Below are 24,153 nucleotides of genomic sequence, written 5' to 3'. Positions count from 1 at the left end.
GCAAATAGTAGCAATCAGTGTAAAGAAAGAATGTCCTCTGGATATGTTTAGTTGCTTAACAGCTGCCATTTCTAAGTAGCAAAATAATAGGTGTGGTTAGGTCCCAAAGGTGCTTTTTCAAGAGGCAACTGGACTTTCTGGTTTTTCTTTGAAGACATTTTGAAGACTTCTTCAGTTCTTCTTGGATGAAAAGCTAAACATCTTCAAAGAAAATCCAGAAAGTCCAGTTGCCTCTTGAAAAAACACCTTTGAGACAACCATGACCTGGATGACTGAGAATCTCCATAAACATTTAGGCCAGTCTAGGGTTGATGTGAGTTGTAGTCAAACATTTGGAGAGCTGCAAGTTGGGGAAGGTCAGTATGCCTTTGTGACACTTTACACTTGTGTAAAGTGGCAAGAATTGTCCACTCTCATGGAAAGCTGAATTTTGTATATTCTGACGTTTCTTTCACATCACCAATGAACAATAACAGCCCTTTTTATCAAGTTTAATAATAGCCAAAACATCAACCATTGATATATTAGTGAAAATAAAGATTCTTTTCTTTCATCGTTGACTTTTTTTATTTTTAATTATTTCATTTCTATGCTGCCCTGTTCCAAGCATATTTGGTGTTTCAATTATTAATCACATTTTGGCTTTAAAAACTGGTAATAGATATGCCCTAAATTTATCTTGCTATTTGAGACTTTCAAACAGTAGCTGACTTCATACATTGCACGACTAAGCCATGGATTATTCAGACTATGTTTACTGAGCAGTTACAGTGCCCAAATTTATATATTAACCACTCATCAGTTGGAGCAGCCAATAAACCCTGTAAACATTACATTGTTGTGTGAAAATATGAACCCAACAAAATCTTAAATCTTAAATCAAAATCAAACAAATTATGGGGTAGTTGAGCAGAGAAAATAAATTAGGCCAGTTAAGTTACTTGTAGTTTTTATTGCTAATTTTTTGGGTTTTATTTTTTTTTAAGAACTTGCAATGTTAAAAATAGGCATTCTATATCACCATCTGGTTAATCTTAGCAACAAACACAGAGGAAATGACATCCACATATGTGCTTCATATATTTCCTTCCATGTGTTTTCTGATGGGTTTCCAATGAATTCTGCTAGTTCTCTTCTATAAACACTGTTCTCAATTAGATCATTCAGTTACTTATTCAAAGGACTTACAAGGATTTTAGTTCTTAATTGTTTGAGAGTCATCTGAGCCTCCAAAGGTGGAGGGTCCCCCCCTCCCAATTCTCTTTGCTGAATAGAACTATCTGTATTTAGGAATAAACATAATGATTAAACCAGCATGCTCTTCCCATGACTTGCTTCCTTCCCCAGAACAGAGGCACGTGATTTCCAGGCCTTCAGGCTGATTAAAAACTTTGCAAAACCATCTCCATGGAATCAGATAAATGTATGAACTTTGAACAAATAAGATGGGAAGGAAGCAGAGAAATAAAATACCTAAGTACTTTTTAAGTTCCCTAGGGTGTCTTGATTGCAGCTGCTTTAGTGTAAGGAGTTGAATACCAATAGCTGGAAATCTGGTTCTTTGACTTTTAAATAAATAGCAAAAACAGTCTAAATGAAGTTATACATATTATGCTATATACCTAACTCTTTCTTATTTTCTGCTTGCCATGTGCGTAGAAACATCAGTGGGGAGTCTTGATGTATGATCAAACTATCAAACTGAAGTTTGTATTTGGCATGAATCCTCTCTTAAAGTTACTTCAGTTCCATTGACTTGACGCTTTAGATTTTAAATGACACATTGCTTTATAACATGCGATCACAATTTGTTTTCCTTTTGTTTTTGAGCTGGTCATTGATAGTTAATGTTTATTTATTTACTCTATGGAGAAGAGAATCACAAGTGGTTTTTTGGGTTCATATTTACTCCTTAAAGTACTTAAAATTAAGTGAACAGTTATTATCTAGGTTACTAGACTCTTCCCATTCTGCTCACAATCTTTATGAACTGTTGCCTTCTGGCAAAAGATATAGAACAATTAAAACTCGGACCACATGTTTTATGAATATTTTTTTATCCCAGAGCTATAATTGCACTTAACAATGAACTTAAGGATGGCCATCAGTGAGCTGTTGGACAGTATTACTTGGTCTGTTGTGTGGATGCTTGTCTGTTTTTAGGAGGCGGGGAATTTTGGTGGGTGGGGAAGTGCTTGGGGATTGTCATGTGTGTGTGCACGTTGAGTTTAGTCTCTGGGTGTTATGTGAATTTCATTGTATGTATACTGTGTATATACATACAATGACAATACAGAATTCAATTCAATTTAATTACTGATATCCAGATAGCCATTAGATGGCAGCAAAAAAATATAGACATATTAATGTTTTGTTGCTATCTAGTGATCACCTGGATTTGTGCAGTCCGGGTATATGATTCAAGCTTGCCTTTCTATATGTAATGTGTGGATGACCTTGGGGGACAAAGGGAAGAGATGTTGCCTAAGAAACAGACAATAAGGCTGGCTTAATAGTCAGAGAAAGAAACATAAGTAGGACCTGCCTAAGTGGATAAAACAGTTAGAAGTGTGGTGGGAAGTTTGTACTTTCAGACTTACAAAAGTCTGTTAATGTGTTTCTACAATAAAGTAGAATTCGTTCATCTAATTGTGTTTTCTGACTGATTTATCAGGGAGAGCTGATATAAATCTTGCAAGTCTACATAATTCACCAGCTAACCATCTAACCATCTTCTCTTAAAAGAGAAGGTTGGAGACCAAATGAAAATTATCTGATGAAGTTGGGCAATGGGCTCTTGAGTGGGTGAGCCACTGCCTCTTTAAAAGATGGTAGAACCATCCCCATCTCAAGGAAGAATTCACCACCATTAGCCAAACATGAGGGGCATAGATCTAATACACAGGTAAGTAAGCTGTGCATTAGTTACATGTACCCTGTCTACTTCATCAGGATCAAGCTTCTGCTAGATCAGGGGTCAACAACCTTAAGCAGACAAAGAGCCACAAAGGTCCTAACCGGAAGCCCCCTGTTCAATTCTGGAGCCAGCCGGAAGTCCGGTTCCCCCACCATAGAGTCTCCTCCTAGCACAGGCTCCTTTTTCCTCTACCTGTCCAAACTGAAAGCCCTATCAATTGGGGAGCCCCCCCCTCCCCCACAACTGGAAGCTCTTCTCAAAATTGTGGCACCGACCGGTGACAGGGAGCCACAGTATAGGGATGAAAGAGCCACATGCAGCTCCAGAATTGTGGGTTGCCGACTCCTGTCCTAGATAATCAAGCCACACTGAACTCCAGCCACCACTGTAGCACCTGCTCCAAGGCTAGAGTCCAGTTTGAAGCAGAATCAACAGATGCCCAACGTTTTCCTCACACCAGACTTGCAGATAAATATCCAAGTCTGCCCTTCCCAGGAGGGCCCTTTAATGATATGTGGGGATGATCTCGACAGACAGGGTATATAGGGTTAGGAAAAATGTAATTGTACCCACAGCAAGAATGTGGGTGGAGCAAGAGGCTCAGAATGGGGGTGGGACAAGAGGATTCCCCAGTTTCTTAGGCTGCAAAGGAAACAGAAGGAGAAATATACTTTCAGATACGCAAAATGTCACCCTTACAAGGTAGACCAGACAAGAAACAACACCAGATGAGCTAATTTTATTTTATTGAAAAGTTACATTCACATAATAGTGCAGTCACATCTACAGTTAGTGATTATTTCCAATATAAGGAATATATTGCAGTTGTTAAAGGAGAGATGTGGTCTCCCTTCACAGAGGAAGAAAAGAGTCACGGTCATTCATGTTACTGCAGGTGATGCATTTCCTAAATTTATAGATCTGACTTCTAGCCCAAACTGCTTGCATTTAACCTGGAGGAGGGATTCTGCAACAGGTTCTTTCTAGACAACTAGATGAAGAGACAGAAACCTGCTTAATGAAGAGTTGCTCATTTAAGGTACCACTACACTATAGTGGGATTTATAAATTGTGTCAGGAAGCCAAGTGGTAACAAATGCAGTGACCTCAAAATAGGTGTGTATACAATCCTGCCTTTAATCTGTAGCCCTGGTTTTATTTGGCTGTAATTTTGAATGCATATTGAAAATGGAATAAATTGTAACTTGCAATAATGTAATAGAACAGTGTCTATTTTGGTTAAAAAAACCCACCACACTCCGGATGTGTTCAGAGTCATAACAAAAACTTTAGATCAGTGGGAGTGGTTGTGGAGAGGGGAACAGGGCTGCACCAGCAGTGGGCTGCCACACACAGATGTATGCATAACTTGACTTGCACAGATGTTGGGACAATGTGCATGCATGCGCACATGTACATTTGTGCCAGCCCATTGCTTGCCAACTGACCACTCACATGGCCGGGTTCCAAATAGACCACAGCCTGGTAATGGTCTGCGGCCCAAGAGTTTGGGACCCCTGCTTTAGATTACATTAATTAATTACATTTAATTTGGTTGGTTCCAGGTACTTTTAATCAGGGATGGGATCCAACTGGTATAACTACCGGTTCTTTCTATTAGCGTCACGCGCACATATGCGAGTCGCATGAGTCGCACGAGTGCAGTTTACAACCTGCTGAGCTGCCCAGACAGCTGAGCAGCGCTGCGTGCAAGTGCACAGCGGTTGGAAAAGCCCTTTCTCCCTGCTTTTTCAACTGCAGCTGTGTCGCGCAAAGCAGCTGCAGTTGAAAAAGCAAGAAATAAAGGTCAGGTAAGAGCCCGGGTGGGCTACAACAGCAGCAGACATAGAACCGGTTCTATGTCTGTTGCTCTTCGGAGCAACCGGTTCTACAGAGGTGGACAGGCCATGCCCTGTAGCGTCTTCAAGCCACTATTGCTTGTTTTTTTGTGGAAAAGTAGAGAGGAACTGCCAGAGATGCTTTCTATAATGGTCTGTAGTCTCCTACAACATACTTCCACGCAGAAGCCTTAAAACAATGTTCTACGTGGGAAATGTAATTCAAAGCTGGCATCAATGTTTAATGATCAGGAGATAAACATAGCCATAGCTGAGTACTCTTCTGTACAGTTCAGTTGGAGAAATGCACATCAGCGTTTAGAAAGTATAGCCTATCTGAAACAAGAAAATCATTAAAAAATAAAAGGAAAGCTGGCAAGCATGAATCATTTTTATTGGTTGAGGTATCAAGGATAGTTGAACAAGAATCACAAACCAAATAGCTTTCCCCCTGTATAATCTATTGCTAAGTAATTAACAATGACATTCACCGTCCTGCATTTCCTCTGTCTTCCTAAGCAACCTAGTTTTTTCCAGAACCTTTGTGCTTTTCTTTCTCTTCTGCATTTCTCCCAAGGAAACTAGAAAGTGTAAGGTTACGCTGTTAAATTAGCTGCAATAGTTTTTGTTTTTTTTTAGTAGGAAAATTGTGAAGAAAATTAAAAAAAACTTGCCAGGCTTTATCCTTAGACAAATCAACAGAAAACACAATATGCTTGATGTCTTCTTCTTAAAGTCTCTGTTTGAACTTTTATAATAATCTGCCACACAATTATTAATGCATAAATAAATGGCATCACATCTCACAGTGGATATGTGCAATTATAATCATCGTGTTCATAGCAAACATATTTTCTGGGATAATTCTTTAATCAGTAGAATTGTTTAATTCATCCAATCTATTTTGAGGTTTTTTTAACTATCTACACATTAGTTGTTATGGTAGTAATAAGACATTTTTGTTTTATTGTCTAATCTTTTCAATGAGGGATTTACCTCAGGTCACTTAAAAGTGAAAAGTTGTAGAAAAGTCCTTTCTAGTATAGTACAAAAGGGCTTTTGGAATAAGGGTTCTTATTCCAAAAACACTATAGATTCATGAACTCAGCTTCACAACACCAACAGGCACCTTATAATAATAACACAATCCACATAATATAATATACCATAATCCAGGCTAGAGAAATCCCTGATCCAGAGAAAATCCTCAGGGAAAGATAAATGTAGACAGTTCAAATTTAAAATGTTTATATCACTTACATCTCAAATTTGTGCAAAAACAAGCATGCATGAAATCAGTAGTTTAAAATGTCTGAAACTCTATGCAGGTTGAAGTGCTTAATTTGCTGTGTTCATTTGCCATTTCACGGCAGTTTTGGTAGCTGAATCCTATGTAAATTATTAAAAAATAATTTGAAACTGAATTCTGATAATGTTAATAATAATTTGGGACATTGCTTATTTACTTTAAACTGTATGATTAAAGTCGTGTTCTGAAAAGGGGGAACTTCTTTGCTCATTGAAGATGAAGGGGCATATTAATCAAGCATAATATTGCACAGTGAATGCATATAAGATAACATAATTGCATATTAAATAAGTACTTGTGAATATAAATAATACTAATACAGGTGGGACTGAAATATCACTGTTGCAGTACTTGTAAAAACAGTCCAGTAAGAGCTGGGCGTACAGCTTGTGCAAAAACTGTATGCTCCAACAAATTATCTTTGAAAGAGATCTGTTCACATAGGAATTCAGTGAAACATACAATCAAACCAGAAATGCTCAAACCTTTTCATGCAGCTCTATAAAATCAAGTACCGATGCTAATGAACTGTTGGGAGCAGAGCAGAGGTGGTATTCAGCAGGTTCTGACCAGTTCTGGAGAACCGGTAGCGGAAATTTTGAGTAGTTTGGAGAACCAGCAAATACCACCTCTGACTGGAAATTTTACAGTATCCTTCCCCCTCCATGTCCACCAAGCCACGCCCACAGAACCGGTAGTAAAAAAATGAATCCCACCACTGGAGCAGAGAGATACAAAATCAAGGTGTTAGTTATTACCTTTAAAACCTTATGTTGGATAGGGCCAGGTTACCTAGAAAACCATCTTCTCTCCATTACATCAACTTGCACCTGTTCAGTCAGGGGAGGTGTGTTGCAGATCATGTCAGCTAAAGAACTCTTACTTCCACCAGGGGTCCCCAACCCCCAGGCACAGGTCCACAGCATGCCAGAAACGGGTCTGTGCCAACAAACGAAGCCCCACCCGAGGGATGCAGGCAGCACACAAAACCACGCCCCCTCTGGTCTGCAAAAGACCCCTCCTTTCCACAGAACTGGTCCCTGGTGCCCAAAAGGTTGGGGGGCCATTGACTTAGATGGATTATTTCTAATTAGCTGCCTTGGTGTGCAAATGCAAGATTATTTGCTCTTTGGCATATTCCTTAGCTACTGTAATCTGCTTCATCAGGAAATAAAAAGATGCTACCCCCAATTATTTCAACAAGATCGTAAGAAAAAAAATTTTTGGAAGAAGCAAAAGATATACTGTATATCCTTCTTTCTTATTACATATAGTGTGGGATAACCCCAGCCCACAACACAGTGAAACCTTTTAAGAGTAAGGTGAGGAAAGAACCAAGGAAGCATTCTGCACATGAATTCCATTACCTTAAAACAAAATGTGTGCTCAAGACAAATATTTCAATCTGCAGTAAAGATGCAGATTGACAAAATAGAGCATGTTGGTTATTCTGAATAAACGAAAATGGTATGAATTAGTGAATGTTTCTCCCCAAACAGCATCTTTTTTCTTGGAAAGAAACAGTATTACTTATCATGATCGAACCTTTACAGGAAAAATATTTTTAACCCAAAACAATATTTTTCTGCAAATTTTCATAACTTTTTGTAACAAAAAAAAGAGTTTTTTCTCTCTCTCAGTTTTTGGATGCAAGCCACTTTACAACATTTGTAAGTAATGGGAATGAAATGAGGTTAACCATCCTCTATTGAATTAGCTGGGAAGGTCATCTGTCCCCAATTTGATTCCAAATGTTTTGGACTTCAACTTTCATAATTTCTGGCTGGCTGGAAAGTATGGGAATTGAATCCAGAACAGCTGAACAGCTGAAATATTGTAGACCTTAGCCCTTACTTCAATTGTAAACTTACTGAGAACTGTTTAGGTTGTAAGTTGGCAAGGTCCTATATTTACCATATCCATTAACTGGCAGTGGCTTAAAAATCCTTGGACTGAAAAATATATGTTCTGTTTATAAGAAGGCACCTGATATAGACAAGCAAATTGCCTGTGCCTTTTTTATCTATTTGCAGTGTCTGCAGTTTGTAAGATTTGTCATATGTTCAATTCTTTCCATTTTAAAAGCATCTTATGAAGGAACAGAACTGAAACCTGCCTTACAGTAGATTGCCTTACATAATGCCTATAAATGGATACAGTGGATATAAATGCCAATGAATCCCAAAGCTGGAAGCTGATCCACAGGCAGGTTTTAGAATACTCTCTACACAAAAATAGTTTCATGGGTGAACAATCCATTGGCTACAAGTTTACTTACCCTAAAGACTACAGGTGTACGTGTGTCCCTTGTATGTGCTAATGTACTAGGGATATGAATTGAATTGTCTTGAACGTTCCCATTAGGAACGTAAAGCAGCTAGCCAAGAGTGCTTGAAGCTGAGGTAGTTGTGGATGAGGTGGATGAGCATTTTAGAAATGGTTTGGCTTGGGTTTTTGCTCAAAAAGCAGTGGTTCTCCTAGAAGGGGTAAGACAACATCTATTCACTCTAGAGGAGTTCAGATCACCAGGAGCAGATGGATTATATCCCAGAATTCTGAAGGAGCTGGCAGATAGGATGTTGGAACTACTGAACCAAATCTTTTAAAGATCCTGGGAATTAACAGAGGACTGGAAAAGAGCTGGTGTGATTTCAGTCTTCCAAAAAGGAAATATATATCTCCAAGAAACTACAGATCAATCAGCAACAGATCTGCAAACGCCTTGAAATAAGTAAAGCTATTACTGGAAAACAGATCATTCCAAACATATCTTATTACATTCTTTGATAGTGACTAAATTAGTGGACCATCAAAATGCTGTGGACAGTGTATACTCGGACTTCAGTAAGTCATTTGACAAAGTAGATCACAGCCTACTTCTTTTTAAAAGAAAAAAGTGGGATATCTGCACCACCAGATGGATTCATAACTCTCTGACCAACCAACATAACATGTAGCCTTCAATGGAACCATACCAACATGGAGGGAAGCATGCAATGGGATACCCCAAGGTCCTCTCTTAGTCCCGGTACTCTTGATCATCTTCATAAACAATTTGGATGAGGAAATAAAAGAGGAACTCATCAAATTTGCAGACGATACCAAGCCAGAACAGGGGTGTCATACTCAAGGCCTGCAGGCTGGATCTGGCCAGCAGGGTGCTTATATCTGGCCCATGTGGCAACCAGCAAAGAACCAGCCCACAGTACTTTTGCCAATGAAAATGGAGCTTGGGAGGGCGGTGTACTCCGTTTCTGGCTGCGATGGCTTCTTCTTCAGCAAAAACAGAGCTCAGGAGGGCCACATGCAGCTCTCCCAGACTCCAATTTCACAAGCAGAGCACTGCAGAAGGCATTCGCAACCGAAAATGGAGCCCTGGAGCACACACCCCTCACAAGTTTTGTTTTTGCTAGCAAAACAAGCTACTAGTAAAAGTGGCATTTGAACATATGCACTGGCCATGCACCCCCAATGCCCCAAGGTCAAGCAAAACCCTGATGCGGCCCTCAATGAAACTGAGTTTGACACCCCTGCTTTAAAAGATAGACTCAAGATTCAGAAGGATCTTGACAGATGTGAACGCTGAGCCCTATCTAATAAAATGAAATTCTGTGATGAGAAAAGTAAGATGTTACACTTAGGCAAGAAAAACCAAATGCACAGGTATAGAATAGGTGGTACATGACTCAACAGCAGTAACTGTGAAAGGGAACTAGGAGTCCAGTTAGATAACCACTTAAGCGTGAGTCAGCAGTGTGCTAGAACTGCCAAAAAACCCAATGCAGTCCTAAGCTGCATCAGCAGAGGGATAATATACAGATAATGTGGAGTGTTAGTACCGCTTTATATTGTACTACTAAGACCACACTTGGAATACTGAGTCCAGTTTTGCTCACCACAATACAAAAAAATATGTTGAGATTCTAGAAAGAGTGCAGAGCAGAGATGAGCAACAAAAATGATTAGGATACCGGAGGATAAAATGCAGTAACTGAGTATGTCTAGTCTAAGGAAGAGAAGGCCGAGGGGTGACTTGATAGCAGTTTTCCAATGTTTGAGGAGCTGCCACAGAGAGGAAAGGGCTGTCCTATTTTCCAAAGTACCTGTGGGCAGAACAAAAAGCAACGGTTGGAAACTTATCAAAGAGAGATCCAACCTAGAACTAAAGAAAAATTCCCTGACAGTAAGAACAATTGTTCAGTGGAATGGCTTGTGTTCAGAAGTTGTGGGTGCTCCATCACCGGAGGACTTTAAGAAGAGATTGGACATCCATTGTTTTGGAATAGCATAGGGTCTCCTGCTTCAGGAGGGGGTTGGACTAGAAGACCTCCAAGGTCCCTTCTGACTTTGTTGTACTGTTATTGTAACAGATCCAATTCAAGCTTGGAACATATTTGAAATGTTTAAACCAGCCTGTTTGGCACTCAAAACAGACCTTCTCTATTCAAAGCAGAATGTTTTATATTTGATTTGATTTATATTTAATTTGAAACCGTTCGGATTAGAACCCTTTAACAGCTCTACCACCCAGTTCCCTCAGACATTTTGTCTCTCTCTCTCTCCCTTGTAACTGCTGTCTTGAATTACTCAGAAGAAAGAGAAAGTAATGAAGCTTTTCTTCCAGCTGTTAACAGTTCGCTGATTTCTTATTACTATTACATTAACAGTTAGCTGGCAGAAATTAGATTGCTTGGTGTCATGCCATTAATGTCAGCAGAAAACCTGCAGTCCTTTTCCAAACAGTAGCCAAGCGACCATCAGGCCATCATACAGTTTTGGGTGGGACAAAACCTATACGAATCGTAGGTAGTTCAATGATCTCTGTAAAGTAGACCATTTCTCATGTTGGCCCAGTATGTCTCAGTTTCTCATCCCTTCGCTGTCCTTTTCCTTGTGAAGCCTTTCAGGCAATAAACTGTTCAGAATTAGTATCTTTTGTACTCTCCTCACAGAATAAATGGAAAGTGGATGAAAGGAAACAACATGTGGAAATTGCTTGGAAGGGAGTAAAAAGAATATTTTGGATTGCTGGGGGGGGTGGTGAGGTTGCAATAATGAGAATTATGAAAAGGATGTTAGAAGAATAATAAAAGTTTATTAATTTTATATGCCACCCAACTCCCAGAAACTCTGGGTGGTTTACCAATGGTTAAAACCATTTAAAAACAAGGAAACAACAAAGTACAGGTAGTCCTCGAATTATGTCCAGAATTGAGCCCAAAATTTCTGCTGCTAAGCCAGACGGTTATTAAGTGAGTTTGGCCCCATTTTACGACATTTTTGGCATAGTTGTTAAGCAAATCACTGCAGTTGTTAAATTAGCAACAAGGTTCTTAAACGATTCTAGCTTTCCCACTGACTTTATCGGTCATAAGGACCCCAGGACCAGGGGTAGGATTCAACCAGTTCTGTCCAGCTCTGTAGAACCGGTAGCTCTGAAGAGCAGCAGAGATAGAACCGGTTCTATGTCTGCTGCTGTTTTGGCCCACCTGCCTGCCCGGGCTCTTACCTGATCTTTATTTCCTGCCTTTTCAACCTTAGCTGCTTTGCGTGGCACAGCTGCGTTGAAAGAGCAGGAAAAAAGGGCTTTTTCAACCGCTGCGCACAATGCTGCCCAGCTGTCCAGGCAGCAAGCTGATGATGATTCACACGCGCACAGAGTACGTGTCAGGCACGCGTGCACACAAAGCGCACATGCACGCGCAAATCGAAAAATCACCGAACTGGTGGTTACACCAGTCAGATCCCACCCCTGCCCAGGACACTGCAACCATCATAAATATGAGTCAGTTGCCTAGCCTCTGTATTTTGATCACATAACCAAGGGGATGCTGCAATGGTCATAAGCGTGAAAAATGGTGATGTGTCACTTTTTTCAGTGATGTTGTAACTTTGAACGAACTGTAACTATATGAATTGTTGTAAATCGAGAACTGCCTGTATGAAGAAGAATAAAGAAGTCAGAAATGTTGAAGTCAGTGAGAACAAGGGAAAAGGGGATTTCTATCACTTTTGGCAAAGGCCTTGGCAAAGAGGCTGGTCTTTAGAGCCTGAAGAAATGAAGTGAAAGAGATTGTGGATGGAGAAAAAAAAAGAGAATTGAGAGCAAGTTCTCCAAAAATGATGATGCTGTAATTATAATTATTGTATAATGCAGGGGTGTCAAACTCGATTTCTTCTTTTTTAAAACAAGTTTTATTGGTTTTTAAAGACAAACAAAAACAAACAAAACATAAAAACATCCAACTTTCTTTCATAAATGTACAAGCAGTGTGTCAGTTGGTTTACAAAATTTTTGTGCATCCATTTCATAGTCTCAATTACAGTTACATTGCATAATAACTCATATTATCAATCAAAAATTGAATATCCTAGTATCACTATTAATCAGTCATTTGACTATAATTTTGTTCATTCATACTTTGCGAGATAACTATAATTTACTTAGTTTATTTTATAACAAATCATATAATCGTCCCCAAATCTATCCTAAAAACATTTTATAAATATAATAGCAAAAAGAGAAATACATCTTTATATATTCATATTTTCTAAAATTCTAAATATTCTATTATAGTATTTTATTATCTAACCATTGATAGAAAAGGTCCCAAATTTTATAAAATTGTTTATCTTCTTGTTCTCTAATTTCAAATGTCAATCTATTCATTTCAGCACATTCCAATATTTTCTTAATAATTTCCTCCTGTAATGGTATTTTCTCATTTTTCCAATTTTTAGCAAATACAATCCTAGCTGCTGTCAATACATTTACAATCAAAAATTTTAAATTCCCAATAAAAATATCTCTGGTTTCAAGTCTATATGTTTCTTTGTCATTTTTTCCAACCACATGCGTATTTTAGTCCAGTATTTTCTAGTGTCCTCACAAGTCCACCACATATGGTAAACAAACTCGATTTCATTGAGGGCTGTATCAGGGTTGTGTTTGACCTCGGGGGCTGGAGGGGGCATGTCCAGCTTGACGTCAATCGTGTCGGGGGCACCTGTGGTGGCCTTGGTAGGGCTGAGGAGAACCATTTTTGCTAGTAGTTCTGCTAGTGCTCTGCCAGCGAAAACAGAGCAGCCCCCCAAGCTCCATTTTCGCTGGCAGAGGCAGTGGGCCAGTCTTTTGCTTTTCCAGGGTGGCCCCGCAGGACTTGAGTTTGACAACCCTGATATAATATTATGTAGAAAGAAAAAAGCTGCAAAGAATGTTTGGTGGAAATGAGTGAGGAGACATAAACCAGGAGCCTTGAGGAGAGTAAACGTAAAAAATTAAAATATTGAATTACAAACTGGGATGAAGCTGAAGAGAATTGCGGAAGGAATGGAGATTTATATGAAATGCGAGTGTATAAAAATGGATTTGAAACAAAAACTATAAATGGTAATATTCCAGAAAAATGGATGAAAAGGACATCATAAATGCTGTGAGTAGGCTGAAAATAATAAGGGGGCAGGTGTAACTGAAGAAATGTTAAAATAGGGATATGGTTTGCTTATGGAGTGATTATGTAGCTTGTTTGTGTAAAAGACTACATGTGTGCCTGACAATTAGAAGAATGCTGTTATTGTTCCCTTCTACAAAAAGTGGAGTGAATGTAAAAATTAATGAAGATTAATTACTTAAATGTTCAATATTCTGATTGAAAGGATATGATAAATAAGAAAACTTAGAAAATGCAGTGTAGCTTGCTACTGGGCAGAGGGTGTGTATATATACTGTTTCTCATATTTCTCATATATTCTCAAATATTTCATAGAGTGCAATGTGCAGGATATAAGGTAGAAACCAAACTTTTAAAAACACTGTTTTGCTTTTCTGTACCAAAATAGATCTCTCTCAGTTGTATCTGACAATAGTTTCACAATGCTTGTCCTTTTTTTGCCACTCTTTCTATATATAGGGCAGGCCATGAAGAATTACCTTTAAAAAATAATGTGTGTGCATAATATGTATATGAGTGTCACATAGGCATAACCATACCTCTTTACTTTTTCTTAAACATGAAAATTGTGTGTATTTAATGTGTCCAAGATTCTTGAATCCATCTGGTGAAATTTGGCATCGGTAAAGATGTTTCTTAGATCGAAATGGCTTACTAAAGCCACATACAAAATAGATTTCCCATGATAATAATGGCAGACTCAAAAAAATATTCCCTTCCCCTAATAGGAATATCTAGGGGGTGAGATCCGTAATTTTAAAAAGTTGTATCAAGTTAGCAAAAAGAAAGGATTTCTTTGGGTCACTTTCATTATTACATTGACTGAATGGAAGTTCCAGAAAACTAGTTTCTCCATCTTTCCTTCTTTTAGCTGCTTCTAGGGATTCTCAAGGAACTTTCATGAGCTCTGTGGCATGAGGGCTTGAATTGATTGATTGATTGATAAAATTTATACGGAGGTCCTTTATGTAGTAAGTTGCTCTTAAGCTGTTAGCTCTCATTTAGATATGTTTGGATAGAGAAAGGTAGATTTCTTTTCTGAAGTTCCTGTTGAATTTCCTGAAGAGTCAGATATTTGACCTGCTGGATAGGCCATTCCTTAAACTAAATGAAAGGAGTTAATCAACTCCCATTTGCAACTATTTATAAATGACTCAGAGAATGGTCAGAAATGATGTGCTGTTTTTTAAAAAAAATACAATGAAATAGTACATTTCATTAAGTAAACATATCAAGAATCTGAATCTGTGAAAATACTTAATCAGTTTGGCATACAGAAAGCCTTTATGGGGCTTCACAGGTCCATCAGGCCTTTATTCCCATCGCTGTTTAAAAACCAAAGCAAAATTTTGTTGTTATTTATCAGGGAAGGGGAGAATGAACATCTAAAGGAAGAAATTCAAGCTGTCCGTTTCACAGAGTGAGAATGAGAAATATCACCTCTTTCTGAAAAGCAGTACTTTTTCCTGTTAATCAATAACCTTGTATTATCATTGAAATCTCTCCCCCCCCCCATGTATGAATGTGTGCGTGAGGGGGGGAAGAGAGACAGAGAGAGAGAGAGACCAAGACCAAGACCTCCTCATTATAGGAAAGATTTGAAGGACTTTTTAAAAAAAATCTCCTTTCAGCTGATGGAGCACCTTAATGATTTTCAGTCTTAACCTTGGTGATGCTGCTGCAATGAAATGACCCTGATCTGTTACTTTTTCTTTTTACTCACATTTCTGTCTTTCCTCTCTTTTTCTAGTGCGGCTGTTGGCATTGGGTTTTATGGCAACAGTGAAACCAACGATGGGATTTACCAGCTGATCTATGCCCTTGATAATGCTAATCACACCCTCTCGGGGGTTGATTCACTGGTAAGGCATCCCTTCTGAGGTAAACAACCTTAGATGGATTTTGTGGAATGCTGGAAGATGAAGCAGCTATCTGAGAATAAGATTCTATTGGCATGGTCATCCATTGGAACAGCTAATACCAAGAGGTCTACCGTTAGTTGAAGTATCTTTTCTACTTCGTAGGGTTAGCTTTCCTGCTAATAGCTTCTGGAAATTTTATATTGATGGGTCTAGAATCAATCAAATGACCCTCTAGGAAAGCTTGATCTTAATATTTCCGAATAAGTTTTGGATCTTTTGGATAAGAATTGTGGCCATCTCACCAGTAAGCTACTCCATAGGGCAAGGATGCTACAGAATTTCCACCTTCAGGTATTTGTTGTCCATCAGTCAGAACAGAACTAGAAGAGACTTTGGAGGTGTTCTAGTCCAGCCACCTGCTCAAGCAGGAGATCCTATACCACCTCCTATAGGTCACACCTCCTATAGGTGGGGGCCTTGAAGAAACTGTTCTCCAACTGGTCTGATCAGGCTGGCAGACTTGATCAAGGAAATGCCTTACTTCATAGCCAAGTTGATAGCAATTTGGGCAGTTATAAAATAAAGAGCAGATGAAGACAAGCCAACCTGAACAAAAAAGAAGGCCGTTGAGCAGAGTGCAGGGAAGAAAATTATTTCTAAGTGGATTTGAATACCCTTTACTTAAATAAGGCTTGCTCTAGAATCATTACAGCTGCTGAAATTCTTTGACATGGTTTTCACAGATTTCCTGCAATTTTACCTAAGTGGTTCATTCCTCTCTTGGAGGAAAAGCTGACAGTTAGTACTGGACAAAGAATGGATTCATATCAACAGTTCTACAGTCTATCATTATATTTTCCCTGAAGCTGCTATCCATCTGTACTTCAGAATGGCATAATCTGAAAGAGGTGGTTGCATCATATGCTGTCTCTGTTGGATATAAGCAAGGCTGGTAGTTTTTCTTTTTCCAGAAGGCACACCGGCTGCAAAAACAGAAAGTCAGAAATCTGAATCTGAGATTGGAAACTAACACTTTGGTTAGTCAGTAAAATAGACTAAATGGACTTTTGTACTATCAAGAAATGCCTTGGCTCTGATTAACTTCAGATCAATTATCTGAAGTTATTTTATTACTGTTGAAGGGAACTGAGATCATAGTGTAAGGATTTGGGTCGAGATAACCCATGAGAACATATTGTCTGAGGAAGGATTGCTTGAAACCGAAGGGGGAGGAACACTGTTGAACAAAGAAGCATTGAGAGTGCCAAAAGGATATGAGTGAGTGGGAATGTAGCCACAGAATGATGGTGACTTAACATCCTTCTAGTTGTCTCATCCTGCTTTTGCTGTACAGCTATAGGATCCCTTTGGGATTTTCTGTAATTTTACATATCTTTGCCAACAAACCTTATCGAAGTTTCATGTGGATCCCTGTGACATATAAAAGGAATCTGAAGGAAGAAGAGATACATAGGGTCCTTGTTTCATTTATTTCATAGTTATCAAAAAATGAGATGTTCTAGTACCATTCACTGGAAACAGTAAATTCAGTTAAAGAATAACTAAGGCCAATTGTGTATCTCACTAAATAATCAGTGCTTGATTGACTCAGCTTAGCCCTAAATAAATACCACTAACTTTGGCTTCCTTGTCAGAGGTCACCACTTAGATGTCAGAAGTAAGCCATGCCCCACAAAAAGAAATCTGTTAAGATTGCCACTTCAACAAAATTGTTGCCTGTTGATGGGGGAGAGGGGGAGAGATTTCAAAACCATTTCTCAAGAGTTGAGACTCCAAACTTACAATCAGAAACAATTTTGCAATGAGGAAAATTGAAGTAATAGTGCACTTTCTTAAAGGGGGCTGTCAAAATCAGGCAAAGAGCAAAACTTAAAAATTGTCCAGGAAATCACAAAAATGTCCTGAAGAAATTCAGAGATATGCAGACATTTTTCAACTTGGCTAAATTTAGTGTTAATGGCTACTGTCAGAGAAGCACTGAATGAAAATAGGATTCATGATAGTTTTAATACGTTGAGTGCTGTTGGTCAGTGAAGTCAACAGTCAACAGTGAGGTTTATCTCAAGTTTGTCAGAAAACCCCCACATGGATGAGTCCCTAAATGTCTGGCAAAATGAACAAATATCAGAAGTAAAACTTCTGAGGGTACATAGATGGGTTCATGTCTAATAGAAACAAACGCTATGCTCCACAAGAAGAACCACATTTCAGCTGTCAAGCATGGAGGTAATTTCCAAACATCAATGTGAAAGATAGAATACCAATTGGAAGAAGTGTCTGGTTGCAGTTAATGTTACTAAAAATGACACAACTGCTTTTATCTAAGAGAGATTTTTTTTACCCCCAGGTCGATCCCTGTAGAACACATATTTAATTCTGAGTATTTGTTGGAGATAAAAAAAAACTTTACAGAAATGTTGGGCTCAATTGTGGTTGTAAGTCAAGGACTACCTGTATAAGTCAATGTCATTGTGATCATTCATTCCGCTTTACAAATGCTTTGAAGCTATCTGCCTACTGGTTCTCATAGGTCTGCTTGTTGTCTTTTGGCAGGTCTCAGGCACTACGACACAGATGAAAATAGTTCTGGAGCAGCACGTGGCCCGCCTGAATGAGATCTTTGCAACCCACAGTGAATATGTACAAACACTCAAATTCATGCAGCAGATGGCAGACAATATTGTGCTGCAACTGTCAGGGCTTCCTGTGTGGAGTGACGTCACCATAGACTTGTCCAAGATTGCCAATGATGTCAGCTATGTAGAATATTACAGGTAAGTCAGCATAGTCATCACAGCAAGAGACATACATTGCCAGTAAGGAGCTATTGAAGAGTCAGTGCATTTCAGCCTTTTCCAAGCTATATGTCCTCTTTCTCATGTTCCTTACTCAGGGTGACTCTTGACTGAGAAATGCAGAAAATGAAGTCAATGTATTTAAGAGGCCCTCGGCTGGGGAAAGATTGAGATCTCCTGTTAGAAGCTGTTTGATCTAATCTAGAAGGTCTTCAAAGTTCAAAGAGATTTTTCCTTCAGGCCTCTAAAGCTACTGGAAAGAACAGTAGCTCCATAGTTTAATTGCTGGCTTTTCCTGGGGAAAAAAGTGTCTGCTCTGATATCCTACAGAATTATTGCCGAACAGCAGAGAAGTTACCCTGTTTGTTTGTACCAATGGACTGACTCTTTAAAATAGCACTTTGTGGATTTCATTGCCCCATTACAGAGACAGGAATTCTTTCATTGATTTCCCCAGATTGTTGGGGGGAATATGCTGACTCTGTAAACCGCTTAGAAAGGGCTATAAAGCACTGTGAAGCAGTATATAAGTCTTAAGTGCTATTGCTATTTTCCCTCCCTTCCTTTTACCCTTGATGGAATGCGCCTTAGCCTAACATTTTTCAGACTTACGGCAAAATCCAGGAGGGCAGTGATTGGACAGATAGGATGAGGAGCATCATTCTGGGCAAGTGACTGGATTTTTCCTTAATTCTTTCTTTCCCGCATGAGGCAGCTTTCTTTAAAACAAAACCAAATTATGAAGGTATATCAGACAGTGATTAAAACACAAACATTGCCATGAAATCTCTGCATCCTAGTGGCAAAGGTTCTGAATCGTGCTTAGGATTTCAACTCAGGAGAGGTCCTGCTTCATCATGAAAAGTTGTATAGGCACCAACTTCAGAATGTCTCCATTCTGATCAACATGGTTTCACTGAATATTCGTTATAAATGGAAGCAGAATTCTGACGGAATTCATGTCCACGCTTGAGTTTTAGGATATACATGGAGGGCAGGGTAAAGCTAGTGTAAGGTATCATCGAACTCTGGAAATAAACATCGTTCTGCAGCAAACAAATATGCACTTGGTTTATTTATTTATTTATTTATTTGTTTGTTTTTATTATACTGCACGAGTCAAAAAGAGGGCTGTGAAAATATTTACAGACCCCTCACATCCTGGACATAAACTGTTTCAACTCCTTCCCTCAAAACAACACTATAGAGCACTGCACACCAGGACAAATAGACACAAGAATATTTTTTTCTTGGAAGCCATCACTCTGTTAAACAAATAATTCCCTCAACGCTGTTCAACTATTACAAAGTCTGCACTACTATCACTATTAATCTTCTCATCGCTCTTTATCAACCATCCCCTCCCACTTGTGAATGTATGACTGTAACTGTCGCTTGTATCCTTATGATTTATATTGACCGTTTCCTAGTATGATTTGATTGTTTATTGTACCCTATGACTATTATTAAGTGTTGAACCTTATGATTCTTGAGGAATGTATCTTTTCTTTTATGTACACTGAGAGCATTTGCACCAAGACAAATTCCTTGTGTGTCCAATCACACTTGGCCAATAAAGAATTTTATTCTATTCTATTTCATGGGCTGTGTCTCAAATTCATCCCATTTACACATCTAATGTCTATACTTAAACTAGTTTATTTTAAATAGATATACTTATTTAAATTGCTCAGAGGGCAAAATGAAGCCAGAACTGCCCTGAATGCTGAAAGGTGTGTCTCCCCCCTCCCCCTTCCCTTAGTCTTTCTGAAATATCTTGGAAGTAGTGAAGTTGCACCACAAGCTGCAGCTTATCTAGGACTAACTCTTAGCCACACGTGGAAGAATTTGAATCGGATTCCAGTTAAGGTTAAGGCATCAACTAAAATAGAAGCACAGATACAGATCTTGTCTCTTCCTCTTTGTCTGTAATACTGTTGAAGCAGACAACCTCTGTAAGAAAACAGTACCTGCAATTAAAAAAAGAAAACCTTTGGCAAAAATACAGAAAGACAACCCTGGTTGATGGGCTCCAGGAATGAGCTACGTGGATTACAAGGCAGTTGCATGCATATGCAAGCACAAAACACACCGAGCATTGTGCAAACTGCATTATATCGCAAGTGGGAGCGAATCCTTACTGATCAGGAGGCACTTTTAACATTAGCAAGCCAGATAACCACTAAATAGGATTATATCCAGACATATATATTGCATTTTCTTAGCCGGTGTAAATGGTTCCATTTACATTGATTTACACATTCCTGAAATTTCATCATGCATTTCCAACACATCTACAGCTCAAGTTTTTAAAAACGGGTTCTCAAAACTCACCACCTTCTATAACACACAGGCTCTAGAATATAATGGAATACTAGTTTAAAACTCTGTGCTATTGAATTGTTCTACTCATGTCTTATGAAAGCCGTGTTTTCAGGCAAACCTGCAAATTAGCGTGGGGGGCGCCTTCGGGAGGGGGGTAAAAAAAAAAATTATATCACCCCTCGGTGGGCAGGCAAACTGCATTAGGCCAGCTCTTGGAATACCCTGAGAACATTTGAAAGTATTATTTTTGAGAAATAAAACCTTATAAGATAAACGCATAAAGTCCCCATATCCTCTCTTGCCCTTCTGTTTATTCCTTGCTTAGCTCATTCCTCTTGCCCCTCCCCCCAATTAGCTTTGTAGCTACCCGCAGTGCTTTCTCCTGCCCAGTATTTGTCCATTGTGATTTTGAAAGGAAAGTACAGGTAGTCCTCGACTTATGACCACAATTGAGCCCAAATTTTCTGTTGCTAAGTGAAACATTCATTAAGTGAGTTTGCTCCCATTTTACAACCTTTCTTGCCGCAGTTGTTTGGTGAATCACTGCAGTGGTTAAGTTAGTCAGACAGTTGTTTAAGTGAATCTGACTTCCGCATTGATTTTGCATGTCAGAAGGTCACAAAAGGGGATCCCGTGACCCTTGGGGTCACTGCAACAGTCATAAATAGGAGTCATTTGCGAGGCATATGAATTTTGATCACATGACCATGGGGATGCTACTACGGTTGTAAGTTTGAAAACTGGTCATAAGTCACTTTTTTCAGTGCCGTTGTAACTTCGAACGGTCACTTAAACAAACGGTTGTAGGTCGATTACTACCTGCAATTGCTTGCCCGTTAGCTTCAAAGTAAGTGTCGCTTATTCCAGTGGTGGGATTCAAATTGTTTTACCACCGTTTCAATGGGCATGGTTTGATGGGTGTGTGCATGCGCAGAGGCTTTCCTACTGACCTTCTCCTGCACTCCTACACTCTCCCTGTGTCTTCAACAGCTGACGCTCAGCAATCCGCTGTGCCACGCAATGCACCTGAGCATCAAAAGCATGAAATAAAGGTCAGTATGGAGCTGGGGGCGGTGGGTGGGCCCAGCAGCTGATTGTCGGAGCGAATCGGTTCGCTTCCAGATGATCTTCGGAGCTACCAGTTCCACCAAACCAGTAGAGTCCCACCCCTGGCTTATTCCCAGGGAAGTATGATTGCATTGCAGACGTCTCAGTTTCTCGAATCTGTTTGAATCTGCTAGCCGTAAATGTCTCCCTTTGCATTTGAACGTCCCTTGGATAATGTCTTCCTTTCAATTTCAGCAGTCTGTCTCCAAGTCTCTAGCGCAGGGGCCTCCAACCTTGGCAACTTTAAGACTTGTGGACTTCAACTCCCAGAACTCATCTGCTGAGGAATTCTGGGTTTTGAAGTCCACAAGTCTTAAAGTTGCCAAGGTTGGAGGCCCCTGCTCTAGAGGAAGAGTTTGCCCTTCACAAACTTGCATAATGTGTAGAAATGCTATGTTGTTGTTGTTGTGCCAGGGTTCTGAGGAGGTGTTGCCCCCACAGAAAGCCTAAGAACAGTGTCCTGCTTAAATCTCACCCATCCTTCCTCCTACCAAGTTGCTCCAGGGATGAATGAGTTACCCAAGCATTCTCTCTCTCTCTCTCTCTCGTTTTTTTCTCCAGATGGCTTTCTTACCTCTTGCTGTTCATTCTGGACTTGGTGATTTGCCTTATTGCCTGCCTGGGGCTGACTAAGCATGCCAGATGTCTGCTTATTATGTGAGTACACAAAGTCGTTCCACAAGAGAGGCAGGAAGAAAAGGTATCTTTCACAGCCATGCGCAAGGTGCTCAAATCTTTCATGCCGTCTGATGATCTTGGACACTCTTGGAGAGAGTCCTCCCTGAAGAAAAACCACTTGGCAAAAAGTCTCCGCTTGTGGGATTTAAGGAGGGTTTCGTAGAATTGATTTATAGGTAATATTCCTCGTGCATCTGGCTATGCTCTGCAGCTTTGTGATAGGCATAATCAAGACTTGTCTAGAAGATGTTATAGGAGTAAGAACAGTAGTAACGTAAGCCTCTATCCTGCTACAGCTCTCAGACTAGTGGTGCAGAGTCTTGCTGTCACCTTTCCAAAGTCTCCTTTTTATTCTTTGTCATTTATTTTTTGCCCACAGGATGCTGTGCTGTGGACTTTTCACACTTTGTCTCAGCTGGGCTTCCTTTGCAGCAGATGTTTCAGCAGCAGTGGTAAGCCCAATGCTTGAACTCGAGCTTTCTGTCTCTTTAACGTCAATCTGTGGTTGTTTTAAGGGCTCATTGTTTACTGTGATGCCTTAGGTCCTGGTCTCACTGACCACCGGAGACCATCCAATTGTTCTTTCCAACTTTCTGACAGCTTAAAGTCCTGTTCATTTGGGGAGGCGCATTTTGCTCTTCCTGCATTTTGCCTTGCTTCCTGCAGCATTTCCTGCTTTTGTGTTTCCAGAATCACACCTTATCATAGCACAATGCACACTTAGCAGGAGGAATTTTGAGCAAGGAGGAGATTGGTTATTTAAAATGAGCAGAAGTTACCTTGAAGGTGTTTTGCTTGGTTGCCTGTCTGGAAAATTAATTTGCCATGTACCTTCAGCACTGCCAAACTCATAAAATGCTCGACTTGTAAGTTAGTGGCACTTCTGCCAAGATTTCAAGGTGAGCCAGGAAGAGATTAAATGATTTTCTTTCTGCTGTTTACAAACTTTGCTAATTCTAATTTTTTGACAAGTGGGAATATCAGAAAGTAAATTTCATCTAAGCATGAGATATTTAACAGTTATCACAGCCTTCTTATTGCTCTGGTTTCTTTGTTATCCGAGAAGGCTACTTGTATGAACACATTAATTTTGATCTTCTTTTTAAAAATCTGTAATAAAAATTATTCAAAATAAATACATAAATAAATTTTTTGCTTCTTATAGGGTACCAGTGACTTTTGCGTGTCCCCAGATAAATTCATTGTGAATATGACAAAAAGTGACCTCAGTGCAGGTAAAAATACTGCTTTTGCCATCATTTGAGTAGTGGAGGGAAAACCCTGAAGTGACAGTTGACTGAAGAAAAATAAAATGTGATGTAGAGTTAGGCCCAGCCCTGCATACAGTACATAAATATCACTATACAAAATCCAGAGATTTAAAGATACCACACTTGAATTCAGTGATAATGTGAATATTTATGTAGAGAGTGCTCAGAATCTTGATTGTGCTTTTCCAATCTACTTTGTGACTGTGTATGGAAGGGTTAAAACAACAAGGAGCACACAAATAGATCCTAGAGCACTGGTGGCTAACCTTTTGGGGCTCCTATGCCAAAAATTGTGTGCGTGGTTGCACGTTTGTGCTCGCATGCCAGCACCCAGAAGGCAATGCACCCCTATGCCCACTACGCATGCGCACGCAATCCCCCACATGCCCCACGCCGCCCCCTTACCTGCATTGCGTCTCACAGCTGATTTTCGGCTGGTTTGAGGCCTTTTTCGGCTTCCCAAAGGCTTGAGGAAGGTTTCTGCAAGCTTTGCAGGTCAAAAACTAGCCCTGTTTTGTCACTTCCTGTTTTTTCCAAAAATACCAGAAGTGACAAAACGGGGCTTGTTTTCAGCTTGCA

At 39.5% G+C, this 24,153-nt stretch overlaps 1 protein-coding gene across 3 annotated transcripts in view; it reads left to right on the top strand.

Moving 5' to 3' along the window:
• TTYH2 (tweety family member 2) overlaps positions 1–24,153 on the top strand; it is a 64,553-nt gene that overhangs the window by 22,158 nt on the left and 18,242 nt on the right. For all 3 annotated transcript variants that reach the window (XM_087924992.1, XM_026701737.2, XM_087924991.1), the window contains exons 3-7: positions 15,266–15,377; positions 17,952–18,172; positions 22,187–22,282; positions 22,683–22,755; positions 23,469–23,538. In XM_087924992.1, coding sequence (XP_087781118.1) covers positions 15,266–15,377; positions 17,952–18,172; positions 22,187–22,282; positions 22,683–22,755; positions 23,469–23,538 — 572 coding nt within the window. The remainder of the gene's footprint in view (positions 1–15,265; positions 15,378–17,951; positions 18,173–22,186; positions 22,283–22,682; positions 22,756–23,468; positions 23,539–24,153) is intronic.

The sequence above is a fragment of the Pseudonaja textilis genome, chromosome 2 (genome assembly GCF_049901715.1).
Source record: "Pseudonaja textilis isolate UNSWEBS1 chromosome 2, rPseTex1.2, whole genome shotgun sequence".
NCBI classification, from domain to species: Eukaryota; Metazoa; Chordata; class Lepidosauria; order Squamata; family Elapidae; genus Pseudonaja; species Pseudonaja textilis.
This window is presented reverse-complemented; position numbering and strand designations above follow the sequence as displayed.